Source organism: Macrobrachium rosenbergii, chromosome 16, assembly GCF_040412425.1.
Source record: "Macrobrachium rosenbergii isolate ZJJX-2024 chromosome 16, ASM4041242v1, whole genome shotgun sequence".
NCBI classification, from domain to species: Eukaryota; Metazoa; Arthropoda; class Malacostraca; order Decapoda; family Palaemonidae; genus Macrobrachium; species Macrobrachium rosenbergii.
This window is the reverse complement of record NC_089756.1, coordinates 18993140-19015176: the sequence shown is the minus strand read 5'-3', so window position 1 is coordinate 19015176 and position 22037 is coordinate 18993140. Positions and strand designations below refer to the sequence as shown.

The window sequence follows — 22037 nt, the reverse complement described above, 5'->3', positions numbered from 1 at the left end:
TCGAAAACACTGGCACATACACTTCCCATCCCATATTCCTTCCTGATGCAAAAATAAACTATACCTTTACATGCAAATCTCTTAGCACTTAGCACTAAATTCCTAACTCAGACGGCCAATTTCCTACTCTTACACCCTCCTAACACACACTCTCTTAACATACTTATTCTCATGCACTGATTTTGCATCTGTAATTTTCCTCTTCCTCAACAAAATCATTTTTTTACTCCTTGCAATATCTACCATACCTACAAAACTAGTTTTAGACACATCCCCTCCTTTAACCGTTATTTCCTGCCGCCCTTTTCTAAAATTCCTCCCGACATCCACACTTATATCATGCATTCTCATAAAATCAATTCCTAATAAAAAACATGTTGGCATATCATTCTCATCCATGACTACAAAATTATATGTGGCTTTAAATCTCCTAACTGAATTTTAATTATGCCTCCTCCCATACTAACACACTCCCTTGTCCCCAAACCATGTATCCTTACACTTTCGTTGATTTCTTTTTATATCCCAATCGCACCTTTCAATTACTAACTACTGTACTGCTCACTAACGACACTTGTGTCCCGTATCTGTAAACTACAATATTCACTCTGATTCACTACTACATTCGTTACTAATTTGCTTCACTTCATGCATGCAGCTCTCCATTGTTACCTTCTTGGCAACACAGCCATCCTCATTGCATTCATCTTCTTGATATTCTCAGCAGTCACATATTCCCTCATTTTCCTCACAATCCTTTCTTAACCAGCCAATACAATTATCCTTTCCACATTGTGAACATTTAAAATTACATTTGTACCATTTCATTCACCCCTCCTTTATACTGAACCTCATGAGCTTTGACCGTAAGGGAAGATACAACATCTTCCTGAACTTGAGAATGCACTTCTGTAATCAAACTTCTAAGAAAGAAAGAAGATACATTCTTTGACAGAGGGCATGAAGGGATCTTCACTGAGCACCAAAGCTTGTCGGAGGGTCCTCTGATCTTTTCTGTCTTCTGAAGATAGAACTTCAAGGTTCCCACAGAACAAAGAAGTCTCTCTTTCTCCTCTGGCCCGAGGATGTCCTTTAAGCTCCTAATAACGAATGAGCGAGGCTGAGGCTTGGAGACATCCTCATTCTTGGCGAGGAAAACAAGAGAGAGAGCATACACTGCATTTCCACTTGCAAAACCTACTCTCATGTCGAAGGCTTACTGCTTGCTAACGAGTCTGCGATCGCTAATGCCACGAGAAAGAGTGTCTCCCCAGTGAGATTCTTAAAAGAGGTTGATCTGGGGTGTTCCAAGGATGAGCTCATGAGCCACTTCAGAACAATGTCCAAATTTCAGGAGAGAAAATCCAGGCTTTCTAATGGAGGTTTCGAAGGATCTGATAAAATCTCTGAGGTCTTAGAACAATGACCTATATCCCTTTAAGGTAGAGGGAGACGACTTCCTATCGTCCTCAGGAAAGGCAAAAAGTCAGCTAACTTGCTTATAGAGGTTTCAGAAGACTAGATGTCATTTGTCGGTACTATCCTCTGAAACCAACCACTTGGATTGGTAGAGCCTTCTAGCACAAGATCTTTTGCACCTAGCAAAAGCCTCTGTGGTTTGCTTTGAAAAGCCTTTACACTCTGACGATGCTCCCGACAGTCTGAAGCCAGTCAGGGCCCGAGTAGACAATCCTTGATGGAACCTGAGGAAGTGTGGTTGTTTGAGCAGCGACTGTTTTTGTGGCAGAAGTCTTGGGAAGTCCACTAACAGGCACAGCAGATCCGGAAACCATTCTTTCCTGGGCCAGAATGCGATATCAAAGTCACTTTCGCTCGTCTCAATCCTGACACTCTGAACAAGAAAGATATGTGTATATATTACTGTCTTGCCCACTCCCCCTACATTTCACACATTTAGTGTGGGATTGAAAAGAAAACTTAACTAATATCGTTCTACAACACATCCTGGCTAATCAGAATAAAGTTAACCAAGGCTAACAAAATTGCTAAATAGCTAAGAAAAATATTTGGCGCATACAGTACTGAAAACAAGGAAAACCTCAATACTTCACCAAAGAACTGGACAAATATATCCAAAAAATGATGATGAGACCGCACAAAACCACTGATGTTAGTCAGGAGCTGGCAGAAAACAAATTGAGGCTCTTTGCTGAGTTGTTGCTATCAGTCCCAAAAGTGGGTTGGGACCCTGTCACCTACACTAGTGATGATAGTGCCACTGCGAAAATTTGAATTCTTAAGACTGCCGTGTGGAAAGCTAGTAAGTATGTAATTGATTGGTAAGTCACTTATATAAAATTGATAGGTATTGGTGATAAGAGTGGTTTCTTCTGGAATGAAAAGATGTACCCTTTCTTGATAGTCTGTACTGTCCATGTCTCTGCACTGGCTTTCTGCCACTCTTCCCACTTGTTCCCCAGACAGCCCCCAACTCTGGTCTGATGAAGCAGATGGGGGAAAAAATCTTTCTCATCCACTGGATCCTCTTGTGCCCACAGCCCTGCATTTGCCGGACCAGGGGGGACCAGTGGGCCGGTATTGTTGTCTTCCTTCCTCTCGTTGTTTACCCCTGGAATGGGAGCCTTGATGAAATCTCTGCCGAAAAGTTTGTCTCAAAGATCTGGCCTGTCTACTCCAGTTGTTAGAACTAAATGGTTGTCTTCTGGATGATAGTCTAACGCAGGACAATGGTAAAATGTAATTAGCATCTGCCCTCCTGCCTGAAATCGCCTGATCTAGAAGTTCTTGGAGAAAGTATCCAGACATATCCGACAAAGGGCTATTCCTCAGATTTGACCTAAATATTTTTCTTTGGGGTCATGACTTCTTGAAGTGAGGCACTCTAAATGAACTTTATTTTCATATCTTGTGAATAATGGCCGATAAATACATATTCTTGTTATAAAATAATAGTGGATATTTTACTATGAACCTGTTTTAATTTTTCATTAATTCCATGATTTCTAACAATTTCAGTAATGCTTTTAAATATATTAACATGTCTGGTAGATTGCAATGCTGGTAGGTTGTCCTTCCTAGATCTTAGCTTTATACCACTACAGAGATAAGAAATTAGAACATACCACTGCAAAACAGCCTACCTGTATAATAATTTAGTTGAGACTATAAAAAAAATAAAGACAAACAAAAACACGTCACTCAACATAACGGGGTTTTGTTTAGGTCTATTTTGTTTTTACATACAAGGAGACAAGAAAATAAAATAAATTACAATGTTCAGAGTAGACTTCCTACCAGTTCATGTGCAAAATGGGCAGCATGTTTGGTACCAGCCCCTTGGGGATGAACATAAAAACAGAAGCAAAGATGGTAAAAACCATAAAGATAAACAAAAGATATAAACATAAACAAAATCCTAAACATACAGTAGGAAATATTCCAATCACCGACTGGGGGCAGGCCACAGTAGTAGGCGTCTTCTGTTTTACCTTATTTTTTAGCAAAATAACTTACAGTACTAGGCTGAGGATGCATAATCTTTGGAAAAGACATTCACTTTTTCACTGTACATTCTCGTTTACAAATAATGGTTTCAGATATTACTAGCCTATAATTTCCGATGCCCTTGTTTTAAGCCTGGCTAGTTTGGGGGTTAAGGGGCACGGTTAACCATAAACTCATACAGGTTCCCTAACCCAAGCGCCCCGCCCCCCCAAAAAATAGGCTAATCCAGGTATCAAGTTGTTAAAACCACATCAAAAGCTACAAGGACCCTTTCAATAATGCTTGGCTTACCCTATAACCTACTTTACATTCGTAAGCCAATATTGTCCTAAAAGTAACCTTACCTTATTTTTCTAATCCTCTTCGTTTATTCAAGTTTTCTTAAGGCAAAGCAGATGCGATGGCACGCCAACATACTCGATTCTTTTCATAAAAATGACATTTCTTACCTGAAGTAGCAGTAGTAGTAGTAGGTGAGACTTTCTCTGAAACGGCTCCCTTGCTCGTTTTATTCCTCCTTTGTGTTTGTTTAAGTTTTTTGTCTGCAAAGCCATAATTCTTTTATAAATTCTTTCTTATTTCCAATTTCCCCCTTATTTCCCCGTTATTTTCCTGATCTGGCTGTTGCACAAAACCGTAACTCTATTTCTAATCTCATTATATGTTGGGCAGTAGAGTAAGAAATGTTCTAAGTTTTCTTTTTTTTTCCTCACAGCACAAACATTTTGTATCTTCCCATTTTAGCTTATTCTTGTCATTTAATTCTAGTATGCCTAGTCTAGCCCTACTGATCAGCATTGTTTTTTGTTATCATACCAGATTTCTTCTATGTTTTCTTTATATCTTCTGTAGATTCTTGATGTTGTCTTGTCATTCATTTCTCTCCCATGCTTTTTGGTCCCAGTTATTTATTATTTCTTTTAGCTGCTTACCTTTAAGCAATTCAATTTTACTTAAGTTCATGTTTAATTCTTTCATATACCCTTTCACTTGCAGAATCAACGGGGTTTTCTTGTTTTCATATTGATCCATGATTATCCCGTATAGGAGCCTATTTCCACCACTCTGGAGTGTATGTTTCAGATGGAATACTGTAGTTTATTCTTCGTATTTCTTGAGCGGCAGGAAGAGGGCCCTATTTCGGATCTTAACGCACAAGTTGCTGTGGAGCTTGGTTCTTTCAGGATTGTTCTATATACTTGAGTGTCTACTTTTGTAGTTCATTTATGGTTTTCTTGTCAAGTTGCATGACTTCCATGGCATACATGAAGGATGGCATCGCTAATCCTTTCCAATATAGTTTTCCTATTTCCACGCTGTTACAACTTTTACTGATGGCTGCATTTGCCATATTTGCCGTCTGCTTTGCTTTAACTTGTGCCTTTTTTTATCTGTTCTCTGAAGCAGTCTTTCATGTTGCTGATCGTTACGCCCTGGTATTTTGTGTCTATTTTTATCTCTTCTGTGTGCTACATATTTTCTACATCATCAATACTACACCAGTCGTTGAATATCAATATCTTGCTTTTGTCTTTGTCTGACTCAGATAAACATACTGCATTATAAAGCCTTAACAACGATTTCCTATCAGCACCCCAATTAAAATTACTTTTAAAATATTTAGTGATCTCTTCACTTTCACTTTTAACTGGTCAGTATGATTATTCCAAGTGAGCTTTTCATCAAAGACCATTCGTAAAAATTTTACTTCAGTAGAGTAAGGTAAAATCATTCCATTTAAGGTAAGAGTTGGAATGGTTTCCTTAATTCGGCGTCGGCAGAACCGAACAGCGACAGTTTTAGATTCGGAAAATCGAAATCCTTGTTCATTAGCCCACTTGCTTACTTTATCGATGGCTCTTTGCATGAACCTGCTAGTAGATACTGCATCATATCCTGTGCAAAGATAAGTTAAGTATACCTTAGTTTTACCAGACCACTGAGCTGATTAACAGCTCTCCTAGGGCTGGCCCGAAGGATTAGACTTATTTTACGTGGTTAAGAACCAACTGGTTACTTAGCAACGGGACCTACAGCTTATTGTGGAATCCGAACCACATTATAGCGAGAGATGAATTTCTATCACCAGAAATAAATTCCTCTAACTCTTCATCAGCCGGCCGGGGGATTGAACTCCGGCCCATCGAGTGACAGTCCGCAGCTCTACCGACTCACCCAACGAAGAGCTTATATTTTGTGCAATACAGAGCCAAATAATCTACAAATAAAGAGCCTTTTACTTGTGATGATATCTTTTCTAATACTCCATTAATGGCAATAGCAGCGCGTGACACTAAGGACACTACCCCGAGGAACTCCCTCTTCTTGTAAAAAAAAGTCGTGATACATGATTCCGAATTCTTACCTTTACATTTCCTTCTGATAAAAGCGAATTTATAAATCTGACCATTTTTCCTTTAATGCCCATCTTATACAACTTTTTTTATCCCATCTTATACAACTTTTTTTATAATACCATAACGCCATGTGGTGTCATATGCCTTTTCCAAGTCAAAGAAAACTCCTATCGTTTGACTCTGTTTAGCAAAACCTCCTTGTATTTGGTTTGAGAGCCTGAGCAAGGGCTCTAAAGTAGATCTAGTTTTCCTAAAGTCAAACTGGAATGGAGAAAGCACATGTATTTGTTTCTAAGTGCCATACAAGTCTGGTGTTAATCATCTTTTCCATCAGCTTACAAACACAACTGGTGAGAGCTATTGGTCTGTAGCTGCTGGATAATGGTTTCTTCATAGGGAGGATTAGTGATAATTTCCAGCTCTTAGGATTAATACCAGTTTCCGAGATTTCATTGATTATACCTAAAAGAAATTTCTTTGACTTTTTTGGGAGATGTTTCAGCATTTCATAAGGTATTTTATCTTCACCAGGGGCTGATGGTTTGGTATTCTGCAAGGCATCTTCGAATTCCTGCACTGTAAATTTTGCATTATATGGTTCAAAATCATTTTCACTTAAATCAAGAGAAATGTGGGCATTTCTAATGGCTTGTTATTCTACAGAATAGTTCTCACTACTCGATATTCTTGATATTGCCCTAATTTTTCTGCGACCCTCTCTGGCTGGGTGATTAGGTCACCATTTATCTTAGGGTAGGCAGAGGTTCAGGGACAAACTTGCCATTTAGTTTTTTTAATTTTCTTCCAAATCATTCTGGATGGTGTTTTTGAGCCAATGCCGTTTAGTAGTACATCCAAGACTCTCTTTTTACTTTTTTTTAAATATTTATTTTGCTTGGCCACAGCACGTTGGCAAATAACTTTTGGCTTGGGCAGTTCCACTCCTCTTATACTTTTTGCAGCATTTTCTAGTGATCTTTCTCATACTACTGTAGGTTTTGTTCCACCAAGGAACTGCTGGTCTATGGGGCTTCCCTTTGTTGTTGGAATAGAGGCAATTCACTGTTGATGGTGGTGTCATTGAAATAATTATACGCCTCTGAGATGGATGGAAATGATTTCACATTCTTGTCCATGAGAACAGACTCACTAAATTTCTTCCAGTCTGCTTCATCTACCTCCCATTTGGGAGGTGACTCAGATGGCTGATTCTTAACTGATTTTATATGAATTGGGAAGTGGCCACTCCCATTTGGATATTCAATTACTAACCATTCATAACCAATGTGAACACTAGATGAGCAAAAGCTCAGATCGATAGCTGAATAAGTACTGGAGTAGATGGTATGGCAAGTCATGGTTCCATTATTGAGTATAGTGATATTATGACCATCCATAATACCCTCCAACACCCTACCCTTGGCATCTGTCGTGTTCCCACCCCATATGGGGTTGTGAGCATTAAAATCACCAAGGAGGAGGAAAGGAGTAGGAAGCTGATTGATCAGTAAATGAATATCATTATAAGTGAAATCCAAATCAGGATGAAGAGATACGGAGCAAAACTGTAATTTGCTTGTCTAAAATGAAAGTTACTGCTACAGCTTGGAGATGAGTATTAACTGATAGCAAGGAGTGGGGCAACGACTTAGACGCAATAATTGCTACAACTCCCTTAGCTCCATCTCCAATTGATGGTGGAGAATTATACAGTATATGCTGTAATTTAACCCAGAATTGTATTGTGTGCTTCCAAGCTTAGTTTCCTGGAGACACACAATACCTTGGGTATGGTCATGGAGCAGTACCTTCAGCTCTTCACTTCGAGCCCTAAGACCTCTACAGTTCCAGTGTAGTATTGACGTGAAAACTATTTTTTGGGCTTGGTGGAGGGCCCTTTGGATGGAGCCTTCTCATTTACTCTCTTTGTTTATGAGTATTATCAAGAGACGACTTAGAAAGGACTGGTCTTGACAGGTTTGGTTAATTATCTGTTGATTTACTGGTGCCATTTTGTTTCCCTTTCTTGTCAATTTGTTTAAATTCAGACCGGTTGTTCTTGCATCGAGCTTAGTTCTTCGTATCTATTACTAAGTGATGCATGTTTAATTGGATTTGAGGGAGGAGAGGATGAGGGGGGAACGTCTCCTCTTTTGGAGCTTTTGCTCCTCAGTCTCCATTAAATCAGGCAAAGACTCTGCCTGAGACAATTCCAAGGTGGTTGGGTTAAGTGCCATCTTATCCTTCTTGGAGGTTTGTGCTCTAGCCTCAACAGGCCGAGCACCTGACCCAGATGGCTGGGCCGCTACCACAGGGGTTGATGCACCTGCTACATTAGAGGGTGCTGCCACTGCAACCCTAGTGGTAGATAGGGGTGGTGGCTTAAGAACTTGAGCATAGCTCCTAGGTTGTTGTCCTAATTGTCTTTTTGCAAAACCGATACTTATATGCTCTGCATTGGCTTTATTTAGTGCACAGTCAAATTTGTAAATTTCACAATTTTTGTTATTGGATTTCTGTTCCAGTTGACAATTAATACATTTTGCTTTTCTATTACATTCATCATCATGATGGACACCAGAGCAATTTATACAAATTTTAGCATTTTCGCAGTTTTTTGATGGGTGGCCAAACTTAAAGCGATGATAGCACTGCACTGGTCTTTGCTGGAAAGGACGTACTCATACCTTTCATTTTCAAATATGACATAAGAAGGTACTTCAGAGTCTACAAAGGTTAAAATGATCATGTTGGCAATAGCTGCCTTTTTCACTCTCCAAACTGAAGTTGGGCTCATTTCTGGAATTTCTTCTTCTGTCATGCCTTAAAGGTCTTTATCAAATATTACTCCTCTCCCATAACTAAAGCTTAAGTGAGGCTTGATCTTCGCAATCATTTCATCATTTTTTGTCCAACAAGGTCAGCATATATGCTTGGGTTGTGGATTTGGCATGAATAAGAACAGTGTTCTTCCCAAAACGAGAAATATAACCGCTCTTTATTCCTCCCACCTTTTTCTGAAGAAACCTGCAAAATCTACAGTAGTTATAATTTTCCTCCTTGGCTGAAGCTACTAGCCACATAGGAGGTTTAAGAGTCCTTACTTCTGTATCCTGATTTCTCTCTGGTTTATCCTGAGCTCATTTAGACGGCACATAAATGTCCATGTCTTTGGGAACTTGGTCTGTTAAGGCTCCTCGTGCTGTAGCTTGACCTATTTGTATGGCACTTATCATACTACTAGCCTTTACAGCCTCATCATGGCTAATAAAGGTAACCCACGCTTCCCATTTAGATTCAATATCAATAAAGTTCATCCTGATTTCTACAACAGTTCCAAATGATTTCAGAGCTGTCGAGATCATTTCATAATCACAACCGACTCGTGAGTCTTCGATACGGAGCATTCTCAAAATTTTCACACAACCTGGCTGTGTTGAGGATTTAATTTTGGATGAAGATTTCTTAGAGAAGTCCGTGTCCTTGCTTGAAGTCGCCATCAATGAAGCATGGCTAGAGGGTCCAAGGGAGGGGGATCAGGATATTTGTTATTATTGATTTTTGTCAATATGTTTTTGGAGAAGTCATTAACATTTTGAGAAATTTCAATCTCCAAGGTGGATGCAGAGGTCGTCATCTGTGCCACAACAGCACTACCTGAGGGTCCAGGGGTACTCGAATCCTTATAAATGCTAGACATAAAGATTTGAGAGGGGTAAAAAATAATAATAAACCTGAAAACCTTAAAAGATATTATCATGGGGTTTATTCTTCCACCAATGGCACGAGTGAGAACCGACTCCCAAATGTCCACGTCCCTACCCTACCCGACAGGGGTGGCGCAACATGATTATAGTGGCCCAAGTGTAAGCCAAACCGGCTTTCTAGGGTCGAAGGTATTACGAGAATACTATCGTCCCCACTCTAATTATGTTATGGGCAAACCGGATAGAATGCCGAGAGTCCTATCCCCAGAACCAGAATCTCCTGGAATCTGTGGTCCACCCCTAAAGAATAGTTCCGCCTGTTATCTCTCAGGTCCGAACATTATCGGGCAGTTGATGGTCCTACCACAGTTCCCACTATTTAGCTTCGGATATAAACCCAATCCCAGTTATGATATCTTTTCCTATTTATCAGGTCCAATCAATTTTAGCAAAAGCGGAAAATTCCACAAAAATTATTTCAAGGCAATGTACTCGTATAATGGTAAATGGGACTCTTGGACTCAAACCCCGGAACAGATTCCTGGGGTTCAAGAGTCCCCTCACCACGTCAAGGTGGTCCCACATCGAAGGGGATTTCCTTGATATGACTGATGCACGAATCCATTCCTGCTGTCACTGTATGTTGGGCAGCGGAGTAAGAAATGTTGTTATTTCTTCATAGCAGAAACATTTTGTATCTTCCCCCTTTAACCTGTTCGTATCGTTTAATTCTAGTGTACCTAATCTAGCCGTACTGATCAGCATTGTTTTTTTTTTTCACGTTATCATTCCAGGCTGCTTCTCCTGTTCTCCTCATATTTTCTACAGATTTTTAAGATTGTCTTGTCATTCACTTCTCTTAGCCATGTTTTTCTTCCCCTAGTTATTTATCCTTTCTTTTAATTGCTGACCTTAATTGATTCAATTTTACTTAAGTTAAACTTGACTCTTTCAGGTACTCTTTTATTTGCAGAATCCAATGGGTTTTCTTACTTTCATATTGCTCCATAGTCAGCTCATATAGGAGCCTTTTTCCACCACTCTCAGGTGCTTTTCTTCATATCCCTTGAGTGGCAGGAAGAGGCCCATATTTCAGCTCTTAAGCGCAACTTGCTATGTACCTTGGTGCCTTCACGATTGTCCTATACAATTGGTTATCTTTTTTTTTTTTTTTTTGTAGTTCATATATAACTTTCTTGCAGTTTCATGGCTTCCATGACATACGTTAAGGATGGCATCCTAATCCCTTCAAGAGCAACTTCCCATCCTTCACCCAGCTACAGCTATTACTAATGACTGCAATAGCCATGCTTGCCATTTGCATTGCTTTATTTTGGGCCCTTTTTATTTGTTCTCTGGAGCTGTCTACAAGCAACTAGTCAACAGAGAGAGAGAGAGTTCTCAAGGAATTTATGTCTGCAAAATACGAAAATATTTTTCCAACAATCCATTTGCCGGGGAAATATATTGTAAATATCTTTATTACGGGTGAATGAGAATTATATTACATGTCCTTGTGTCTCAGTTGTAATGCTTCACGGGTAAACGTAACTTTATTTTATGCTCGATGCTGACAACGAGAGAGAGAGAGAGAGAGAGAGAGAGAGAGAGAGAGAGAGAGAGAGAGAGAGAGAGAATTTACGCCTCGTGAGAGGCAAGAGAGAAGAGAGGAAAGAGACAGGGAGAACGCGCAGGAGCACCAGGGACAAAAGGACAAGAACGAAAGCATGTTTACTCTTTTGGATTTATTTGTTGGGGGAATTTTACACTCACGAGTAATTGAGAATTTTAATTTTACTAAAATAATTTTGTAATTTACGTATTAATGCTGGAAAAGTTTTTGTCATTTGCAGATCAGTTAGCTAGGAATTTTAAAATTACGGGTAAAACTAAAATAATTTTGTAATTTAAATATCAATGCTCGAAATATTTTTGTCACTTAAGCATCAGCTGTCCAGGAAATTTTACATTTAGGAATAAATGAGAATTTTTTTTTTATATGTCTATGCCTCAGTTGTAATAATTTAAGTCTCTGTACTTCATTTTATACTCGATGCTGACAACGAGGGGGAAAGAATGTGTGGGTGGTTAAAGAAGCAAAGATACTGAGAAAAATCGTTTGCGAAAGCAAAAACATATTTGTGTATGTATTTTGCCAATAAAGTGCTCACGGACCGTTGCTAATTTTAGGCCAAGTACAAAAATATTAGAATAACTCGATAAAATATAGCTTATATTGTCTTCGTTAGAAAATATTAAAAATGCTCGATTTATGTGATAATTTCGGCAAAGCCTTCGCTCACAGAGCCAAAACACTTCAGTCAACTGGGTCCCCCGCTCACTGCAAGCAGAACTGTCCCCTGTCAACTTGCTCTGGTGAGTTCGGAAAATTTTTTAGAATTTTCTCTTTATACATTGTGCATGTAAATGTCATTCTCTTTCCATTGATGTGATTTTTTTTTAATTTCGCCGACCTCATAGTCTGCTCGGTCAGAGGGTGCTGCATGCTATTATTATTATTATATTATTCAGAGGTATTTTTTATCCCGACCCGTATAGGCCAGTCTGCCAGTTGGCATATTATCGGAGAAGGCACAGGAGGACGAAAATAAGGATTGTCGAAGTTCAGAGAATCTTTCACACGGAAAATAGCCCGAATAAAAACTAATGATGATTTATTGAGGGGACTGTCCTGCTCGTCTGGTCCCTTCATAAGTTCCCTTAGAAAAGTAAACAACTCTGCAAGGTCCGAATTACCCAGTGAAGCAAAGTATTTAAGTATTAATAATCCATACCCTTTGATGTCTGTATTTTCATACTGTTTACTTTGACGAAGTGACTCAACTACATGCGTTTTAGTTTTAAATTACTATTGTACATCATTACTTTTACTTTCAATGAGAAATGAGTCATTTCTATAGTTATTTTATAACACTATTGTACAGTAGTAAGATTAAGTTATTTGCGATGTTCAATAAAACGAATGTAAAATACTTTAAATGAGTAAGAAATTATACTTGATAGAAATATTCCTATATGTCTGTTTCATTCTATATTTATTACAGAAAATGAATGTGCTAAATTCAGTGTCAATATTTTCGCACAATAATATTCTAAACATTGGTAAATGATAATCAAGAATTAAGAGAGAGATGAAAGCGAAGATTAATTTTATCCATAAAAATATTTTTCTGGCTTACTGTGCGTGAGCAGGCAACTCTGCGGCTTAATTAGTGACCTACCAACTGCAAGACTGGCAAGTGGCTTACTGTTACCTATTGATCTGCTTTAAGGCCGCATCAAGAAAGCGATTCAAACCAAAGACAATGGCAGCAGCAAACGGTGGAAAGAAATTTATCCAGCAAGTGTTGAAAGTTATGTGCGAGGGCGGAGGATTTGACGCGAACGTTTCCAAAGTAAGTGTGAGGCTTTAGCCTTAACTTACGCATAACTTAACTTAGGCATACCGCTGCGGGGTGCATTGACTTGTTAGCTAATATGGTGTTTGCTAGACTATCAGATTATCATAGGCTAAGGGCCTTTACCAGTGTTCTCTCTTTCTGAGCCAACAGTCGAGTCCATTTTAACCCTGTTCTGCTATCATGATGGTGTACTGTATGCTGTAATTAAGCCGTACATGGATAGTCTACCATTTTTTCTTATTGTGTAACCTGCCTTCGAGCCTTCACCCCTTCTGAACCCGCAGCCTAACCAGACCTTGCGCTCTTTAAATCCTACAGATGTGCAGGAATGCATCTTACAAGAATATCTCGTTTGCGGATGACTTGCAAAAATAATGAAATTAGAAAAAATGTTCCTAAAATATTCTGAAATACTTTTATGTCAAATATTAACTTCCTGTATACTAGCCACTTAACTTAATATGGAGTCTTCACCCTACCAGGACAGGACTTAATCTAACCTGTGTTGAAAGTCTTCCAGCCATTTTCATTTTCCATCTCCAGGCTCTGCGCTCTGGTTTAGCTGTAAGCCTGTGAGGTTAACAATTACAATTTAATTTTTTAATGCTAATTTTCAGGCCATTTTGTGGTTATGTTTTCACGAGCACTGGAGGCCCAAACAATTATTCCATCTGTCAATTTGGGTAACCACAAGGTTTAAATGAGATTTTGAGGATGTAAAATAAAAAAAAATCGAGGAGAGTACAGTATAGTGCTGATCACGATGGTATACATTCAACATAATGTGTACTGTGAGAAATCTCAAGTTTCACAGTATACATTCTGTTGAAACTTTTTTTTTTTTTTAACTTTTACACCTTGTTTAATAGAAATTTGTGCTTAGAAATATACCGATGCAGTTACTTATTTTGATGAAAGGTTAGAGTGATATCGGGTGGTGGTGGGAAATGTGTTGCCGAGATGACTGTGGAGAAGGAACATCGGAATCGCGGTGGAACGCTTCATGGGGGCCTAACAGCAACACTGGTTGACGTCGTTTCAACAGTGGCCCTAATGTCAACAGAAAGAGCTGTCAAAGGAGTTTCAGTAGATCTGAATGTTTCGTAAGTATTTCGTGGTAACCCCGTCCAGTTCTCAATACCTTTATCCAGTTCTCATTGCCTTCATCCAGTTCTCATTGCCTTCATCCAGTTCTCATTGCCTTCATCCAGTTCTCATTGCCTTCATCCAGTTCTCATTGCCTTCATCCAGTTCTCATTGCCTTTATAGTATTGAGAAAGCCATCACTAATCTAGCTTTTTTGGTGGTGCAATAAATAAAGATGTGGACTAGATGGGAATTCAGGCAGAGTACATATGACAGCGGAGATAATTCGTTTCACCTGTGATCCCAGAAAAATCTTTCAAAAAGATGTTGACAATAAGAATGTTATGAGAAACGGTTTCTGATACTGTATTTTTCTCTCTCTGCTCTTTTACAGTTATATTAGTGCGGCTAAAGAAGGCGAAACTATTGTCATTAAGGCTGACACACTCAAAGTTGGAAAAAATCTTGCATTTCTCACTGTTGATATCACAAACAAGGAATCTGGTAAACTTATTGCAAAGGGTAGGCAGACAAAGTTTGTAGGTTAAATTAATATATATATATATATATATATATATATATATATATATATATATATATATATATATATATATATATATATATATATATTATATATATATATATATATATATATATATATATATATATATATATATATATATATATATATATATATATATATATATATATATATATATATATAATTTACATAGATATATATATATATATATATATATATATATATATATATATATATATTTACATATATATATACATATATATATACATAGATATGAATGTCTTTTCCTGTAATACTAGTGTAATATGAAAATAAGAAGGCCCATAAAACACTATTTAAACATTGAAACCATATATTTCAGGCACTTGTTTCTGTACCCCTGTTCACTGGTAGAATATGGACAGGTGGAAGAGTTACAATGTATATATACAAAAACATGAAGGTGTGGCCTTGGGCCTCCGATGTTAAGGAGGTGGCGTTTCTTAAGGAGGAGGAGAATGACCAAATTCCTAGTGGTTTTGGCCTCATTAGCTCCCGTTTGGCGATGGATCTGGCGGTCGCGTTTCTTGGGTCATCTTCTTCAGGGGTCTGAGGATTAAGGTGTCGATGGCGTCCGATTTCCAATGTCCTCCTGACAGGTTCATATTGTTGGTTTGATTGATGATAGCAGATTCAGCATTTTCTTTTGTACGGACAGCTACTCTTGAAAACCAACTCCCCACTCCAGTTAATGACATGCCCTGTATTTCTAATATGTAGGAAAATTCCCGAACTCTCCAGCGTAGCGTACTGATCTTTTGTGCTCTGTTATTCTTTGCGAAAGCGATCTACCTGTCTCGCCTACATAGATGTCATGACATTACACGGTATCTTGTAATCTCCGCTTCTTCCCTTCGTTAACGATACTTAAATAACAAAAAGGGAAGAAGCCGGAGTTTACAAGATACCGTGTAGTAATTGTCATGACATCTATGTAGGCGAGACAGGTAGATCGCTTCTCGCAAAGAATAACAGAGCACAAAAGATCAGTACGTTACGCTTCGAGAGTTCGGGAATTTTCCTACATATTAGAAATACAGGGCATGTCATTAACTGAGTGGGGCGGAGTTGGTTTTCAAGAGTAGCTGTCCGTACAAAAGAAAGATGCTGGAATCTGCTATCATCAATCAAACCAACAATATGAACCTGTCAGGAGGACATTGGAAATCGGACGCCATCGACACCTTAATCCTCAGACCCTCTTGAAGAAGATGACCCAAGAAACGCGACCGCCAGATCCATCGCCAAACGGGAGCTAATGAGGCCAAAAACCACTAGGAATTTGGTCATTCTCCTCCTCCTTAAGAAACGCCACCTCCTTAACATCGGAGGCCCAAGGCCACACCTTCATGTTTTTGTATATATACCATTGTAACTTTCCACCTGTCCATATTCTACCAGTGAACAAGGGCACAGAAACAAGTGCTCGAAATATATGGTTTCAATGTTTAAATAGTGTTTTATGGGCCTTCTTATTTTCATACATAGATATATATATATATATATATATATATATATATATATATATATATATATATATATATATATATATATATATATATATATATGGTAATGTGTAAAGTAGGAGCGTAATTTTTAACTGATGGATTTTTAATATATTTTGTGTAGTAGTGTTTATGATAGCACTCTGCCTGGAAAACGTGAATAATAATGGTGTGATGCGGTGTTTCATTGGCCCAATAATATAATTATTTCCTCTACTCGTGCAACCCAGATTAACAGCTTTTTCAAGTGAGTTGGGGTGTTAAGAAAGTTCAAAAGAGCATTTTTTTCAAAGTCCTTGAACATCTCCAGTCCGTATTTTTCAGATTCCTCTGGTTTTTCAATGCGAATGGATAATAGTGTTGTCTTCTTTGTATGTCAAGTGAGGATCCTTCTGTAGACAATTCCCATATTTCAGTTGATAAACTACGACTGTTTGTATTACCATTTGTAATCTTGAAGTACAGACCTCACTAACTGATTGGCTTCAAAATATTACGTAGCCTTCTTGGTAAATCAATAACCCAACAAACAGATTTTCTCAAATATCAAGTCGACGAGTGAAAAGGTAAACATATTTAGTCAAGAGTTCTTCTACACTAGGCTTATTCAACTTTCCGGAGCTGGAACCCTCGAGAATAAGTAGAGGAGTGCAATTTAATGATGTTTCTAAGGCAATCTGAAATATCCTAAAAATTAAGCACCATGGCGGCATTTAATTACGAATGCATTACTCATGCATTCGTTATGTCGCAGTTGGCAGTTTGTATTGAGACTTGCCCTTTTTTACCTTGTTAATCCTTAATGATGTCATGACTTGAAAGGTACAACAAATTCATTAATAAATTCCCTCTAGTCTGAATATGGACTAAAATAAAAGTATAATACAGTATGGACTGAATGCAGTGTTGCCAGTTAGTACGCTGAAAGCTGTTCATAAAGAGATGTAAAAACTCATATGAACTCTGTTCTTGATGATTTACTATCAGAATGTAGTGTCACACGGCGAGTCGGAGAAGACCTATAAGGTGAGTGTTATTAAAGCATTACCCATCTAAAATATTAGTTTTTTTTAGAAAAGTTCATCATAAAAGTGGCTTTCCACACGAAGGGTGAACCTCATTAGTCTAGCCTACGTGGCTGGCGTCATTCTAGCAGTTCTGTGGCTTCCGAGATATTTAAGTGCATCATAATTAACAAATGTCATGTCCTTTATAAAACCCTATGAAGTGTAATATGCATTTTCATGCTTATTCGATCATCCTAGTCTTTTACATGTAACCAATGGAATAGGCCTGTAAATTTGACATAGACCTACTATTTACTTTACCATTAACAAGGTTATGCTTGTAAAGTCAATTCCTCTCCATAGTCCATACATCAATTAACTTCAATTTCCGTAATGACCCATTATCTCACGGGGTTGCAAATTTAAACCGCAAGACTTTGCCTCAATTTTTCTTTATCAAGACAAGGAATAGGGTTACAAACCAATGTCTCAACCAGTTAGATTTTCTAACCACACAGGGAAGCAAGGATGCTATTATTTTCTTTCGTTGGTATCCCACACAAGTGAAAATCGTGACTGCCAATGGCCTCAAGGTGAAAAGCTCATTTGAAATTTATGCTGCATTTCCTCTAGTAAGGGGTCCATAACCCATCTGCCTTGAGATACATAGTATCCCATGGAAAATCCCTCGTTAAAACTATTTGCAATATCCTTGTAGCTGGGGTAGTGGAAAAACGAATTGGTTTTCATTTCATCTACTGGACGTGGTTTGCCACTCAAAGTTGAGGTTTATCAATGATTAAGTGTGCGTAGATGTAAGTGCGTAGTTGCGTAAACACATCAGACCATGGCCAGAATGTTCGAGACGAGCACGATGACGTGAGAGTGAAAGGAGGGTAGCCCCTTGTTTTGCATTTCAAGTGCCATATTTCTCCCTTGTTAAAGATATGCGCTTGTCAAAGTTGATATGTACATGTTGCCGTAACACTTAACAGTGCTCTTTTTTATTCTTACAGTAACGTAATTACAAATTGCCATAAATAGTTATGGTAATGCTACGTATCTTCCATTTTGGTCAAGGTCTTCCTTCCTTATGAAACCTAAATGCCCACTGAAGGCAGGTCTCTGTTCTTCTATAATGCCTTGTGTAAGGCGCTTATTATTCTCTTATTTTTTTTTCTGCCACTAGTTGACATGTAGACTAGGATTAGGTTAAATCTTGCTGCTCTATAATTACCCACTACTACCAGAATGTTTGCGTGTTCTGATTTTTCTTTTTTCAACTGGATATCTCCTTTGGAGCTGTACATTATTAATGGACCCCCTCCTTTGGTGTCGTCCTTGTCTCTCATTGAGTCTACCACACTGATACCTGTTGGAATAGCAATTTCTGCTGTTTCAGGTGCGTTTCAGTGGTGCACATAATTGTATTCTTTTGTGTTAAATCTGTTAGCCCAATTAGTTTAGCTTTCGTCAGCCCTTGGGTATTTATGAGCTTTTCTTCAAAATTCTTTGATGCATCTGCGTTGTTCATTATCAGTCCATTTCCCTTATTTCCAAAATTGCTTCTACCATCTAACCTTTTATCTATTAGTTGCAAACTACTGTATTCTCCTATGCTTATTAAAGTTACTGTAATGATGTAAATCCTTCTTTTGAATTAATGACAATACCCTTCATGATTGGCGGACTGGAAAAACGAATTGGTTTTCATCTTATCTAGAAGATGAATTACCCGCTCGAAATTGAGATTGTCTATGATGGAGTGTGCGTGCGTGGTAGTTGCGTAAGCTCAAATCGCACTGTTTAAGACGTGTACGACGAGTTTGCACTTATCTTAGTTTATATTGTACATGTTGCCAGAACACTTAATAGTGTTCTTTTGTACTTTTTGCCTTGATGTAACAGCAAATTACCAAGAGTTGTTATGGTAATGTTACTTAAGTTGCACCATGATGAGCTCGCATATCGTTACAATGCCACAAACTATTGGCTAAGATGTGCAATATTCTTCCATAACTTTATGAATACGTCAAAGCTTGAGTTAAATTTCACCTATCAGGCATGTACAGCCAGGATAACTGTGTAATGTAACAGTTAAGCTGTCCTACATGAACTTTTCGTATTACGGGAAACCAGTGTAAGAACCTGTTGGGAGCCAGGTCTAACAATTATGGAAAGAACACTAGTAACAGTTTGTTTATACCATGTAACCTCCTACTAAGAAACATTAAACAAACCGCGGGAGACAACCTTTCCCGAAATGAAGATTCGCCCGTCTCCGACGTCACGTACTAGTTCAAGCTAAGAATAGGCCTGGGCTTATTAACCTAGGCCGACGTGTCACCCTTATATTACCCTAGCCCAGGATTAAATTGTTATATGTATAGGCTAGTCCGAGTTAGTTGTCCTAATATGAATGGTAGCCTCCGAATGTAAGTCGGGACAATTGACATAGTAATAACAACATTATTATTATTAAACAATTATTACACTACATCCTTCACTTATCTGCCCTAAACTAATTACTCTTCTACAGCCTACCTAAAGTTATTTACATTACTGCAGGTTCTATTATTCCCTATAAATTATTTACATTACTACAGATTCTATTATTTTCTACCTGTAAATTATTTTCATTATGTTAAAGATTCTGTTATTTCCTACCTCTAAATTATTTAATTACCATTGATTCCTTTATTTCCTACCATTAAATTATTTACATTACTACAGATTCTATTATTTCCTACCCCTAAATAATTCACACTAGAGATTCTGTTGTTTCTATCTACAGTTCTCTAAGTTTCCTTGTTAGAGCATTCTAGACGTCTGAAAGTTTTCCCTTCTCTTCAACTCTCCCTCACTAATGCACCATCCTTCCTCTTTGTTTTCCTGCTTATTCTTTATATTCTAATCTTAAACTGCTGTCTTTTTCTCTCCCTTACGATAAGCTTCTGTTTGTTCTAGCCTACTTTTACGCTTCTGATTCTCCTACCTGAGTTCCCTATTCTGGAAACTAGACAAAATGCACCATTAGCCTAGATCGAAAGCACCACCAGCCTGGTCTCAATACAAACCAATTAGTCTGAATGCACCACAGTGCATAAAAATGCGCTTGTTGTCTGGTTGATTCTGGTATCAAATTTTGTCATTCTTACTAGAAACTGGTTAAATCTCAAAGTTTTTAGCTTGTTTAAGTAGTTATTGGGTAATTTAAAGAATAGAGAATCCTTTTTATCATATTTGATATCAATATTTATTTTATGTACCCCACCTTAGTCTATAGGATATGAATTTTTCTGGCAGAAGCCTTGAAGTGTCTTGTTGGTTTTGTAATACTCTATTTTTATTCAGAAACAGTTGGGCTTGTAGTTTAAATTAAGAGCAAGGTAGTAAAGTTTTAAACTTCTCCCTCAATGCATAATGTTTGTTGGCGTAGTAATACTCTACCTTTATTAAGGCTTTTTAAAATTATTTACTTTATCAAAGAAAATAATCCTGCAAAGTGAATATATATATAGTTACCTATACAGTTACCCAAAGAACAGGTGTTAAGTGAATTAAGTTGGTACATTGAGATCATAAGGAATAATGCATTTTAACTGGTTAGTTTTAATCATATTCTCATAGCATGATATATTTGTTGGTTTTCTAATATTCTTACTGTATTCAAACTCTGTAAATGATTCACTATATCAAAGAAAATAATCCTGCAAAGTGAATATAGATACCTATATAGTTCCCCCAAAGACTGGTGTCATGTGAATTAAGTTAGTGCACTGGGGCCACAAGGAAAGATGCACTTTAATTAGGAAGTGGTGCATTCGGACCATGATACATAGTGCATTCAGACTAGTGTTGGTGCACTGAGGCAGGTGCATTTAATCCATAAACCCCTATCCCCCCCCCCCCAACAAGTTCATTACTTCCACCCCGGCCACCTCCGCCCCTGAGTTCCTTATTCTCCCTGTCTAGCTGGTCACGACTGTTTCAGCCAACATACTGTTCATCTGTGATGTTTACGCAATTTGTGTGACCACTCATTACACCTATAGCACCCTACTGCCCTTCATTGCTTGGCCTACATACTTCCCTTCTGCACTGTGAACACGTGCCCACTGGAGCTTGGTTGGGCTTCCTACGGTTATCGACTCCTCCTACACTATACCGGTTACTTCTTGATCTGCCATTCTCTATTAGTGTCCTAAATATGCAGAAATGAAAATCAGTGTTACAATACTTGCGTTATTTGCTGAAACCACGCTTTACTTAATACAAACACAACACAAAGGAAGACATGTTTGAGCAAGCTTCTTACGTTCCTCCACCGCAGGGCGCCGATAGGTAGTAACCAGGATAGGTAGATAGGTACTACCTTTCCTCATTAGGTAGTAAGTTAGTAACCTCTCTCTGGCAGTAACGTTTGCTATAGAGTATTTGAAGACTCGAAGTCCTCACCTTGTAACGGCTCCTCAATTACAGGAGTTTACTTGTGACTGATGTACAGTACAGTATTTAGCTAACTTGTAGAACTTTTAAAACTTAATCCTTAGAATACACACGTACAAAGTATATATATATATATATATATATATATATATATATATATATATATATATATATATATATATATATGTATGTATGTATGTATATATATATATATATATATATATATATATATATATATATATATATATATATATATATATATATACATATACACACCAAGGGTGCTATAAACCTTCCGTATCTTTAGTAAGTCCTTTTCGAATAAGATTGTTACTCCCATGTCCTTTAAAGCTTGCTGAAACCCACCATAGCCGACTAACCATCAGGAACAAAGCTCGCTCATAATATATAGATTGACACAAAAGGTTTTCTACAAAA

At 37.9% G+C, this 22037-nt stretch overlaps 1 protein-coding gene across 2 annotated transcripts; it reads left to right on the top strand.

Moving 5' to 3' along the window:
• Positions 1–11368: 11368 nt before the first annotated feature.
• LOC136847149 (acyl-coenzyme A thioesterase 13-like) lies at positions 11369–14656 on the top strand. 2 transcript variants are annotated; one of them, XM_067118546.1, is made up of 4 exons: positions 11369–11926; positions 12764–12966; positions 13891–14075; positions 14453–14656. In XM_067118546.1, the coding sequence occupies exons 2-4, from the start codon at positions 12877–12879 to the stop codon at positions 14604–14606; spliced, it is 429 nt and encodes a 142-aa protein (XP_066974647.1). In that variant the 5' UTR covers positions 11369–11926; positions 12764–12876; the 3' UTR covers positions 14607–14656. The 2 variants fall into 2 exon arrangements, with proteins under 2 accessions (XP_066974647.1, XP_066974646.1); XM_067118545.1 differs by having other exon boundaries at positions 11374–11926; positions 12844–12966; positions 14453–14655.
• The last annotated feature ends 7381 nt before the right edge of the window (positions 14657–22037 follow it).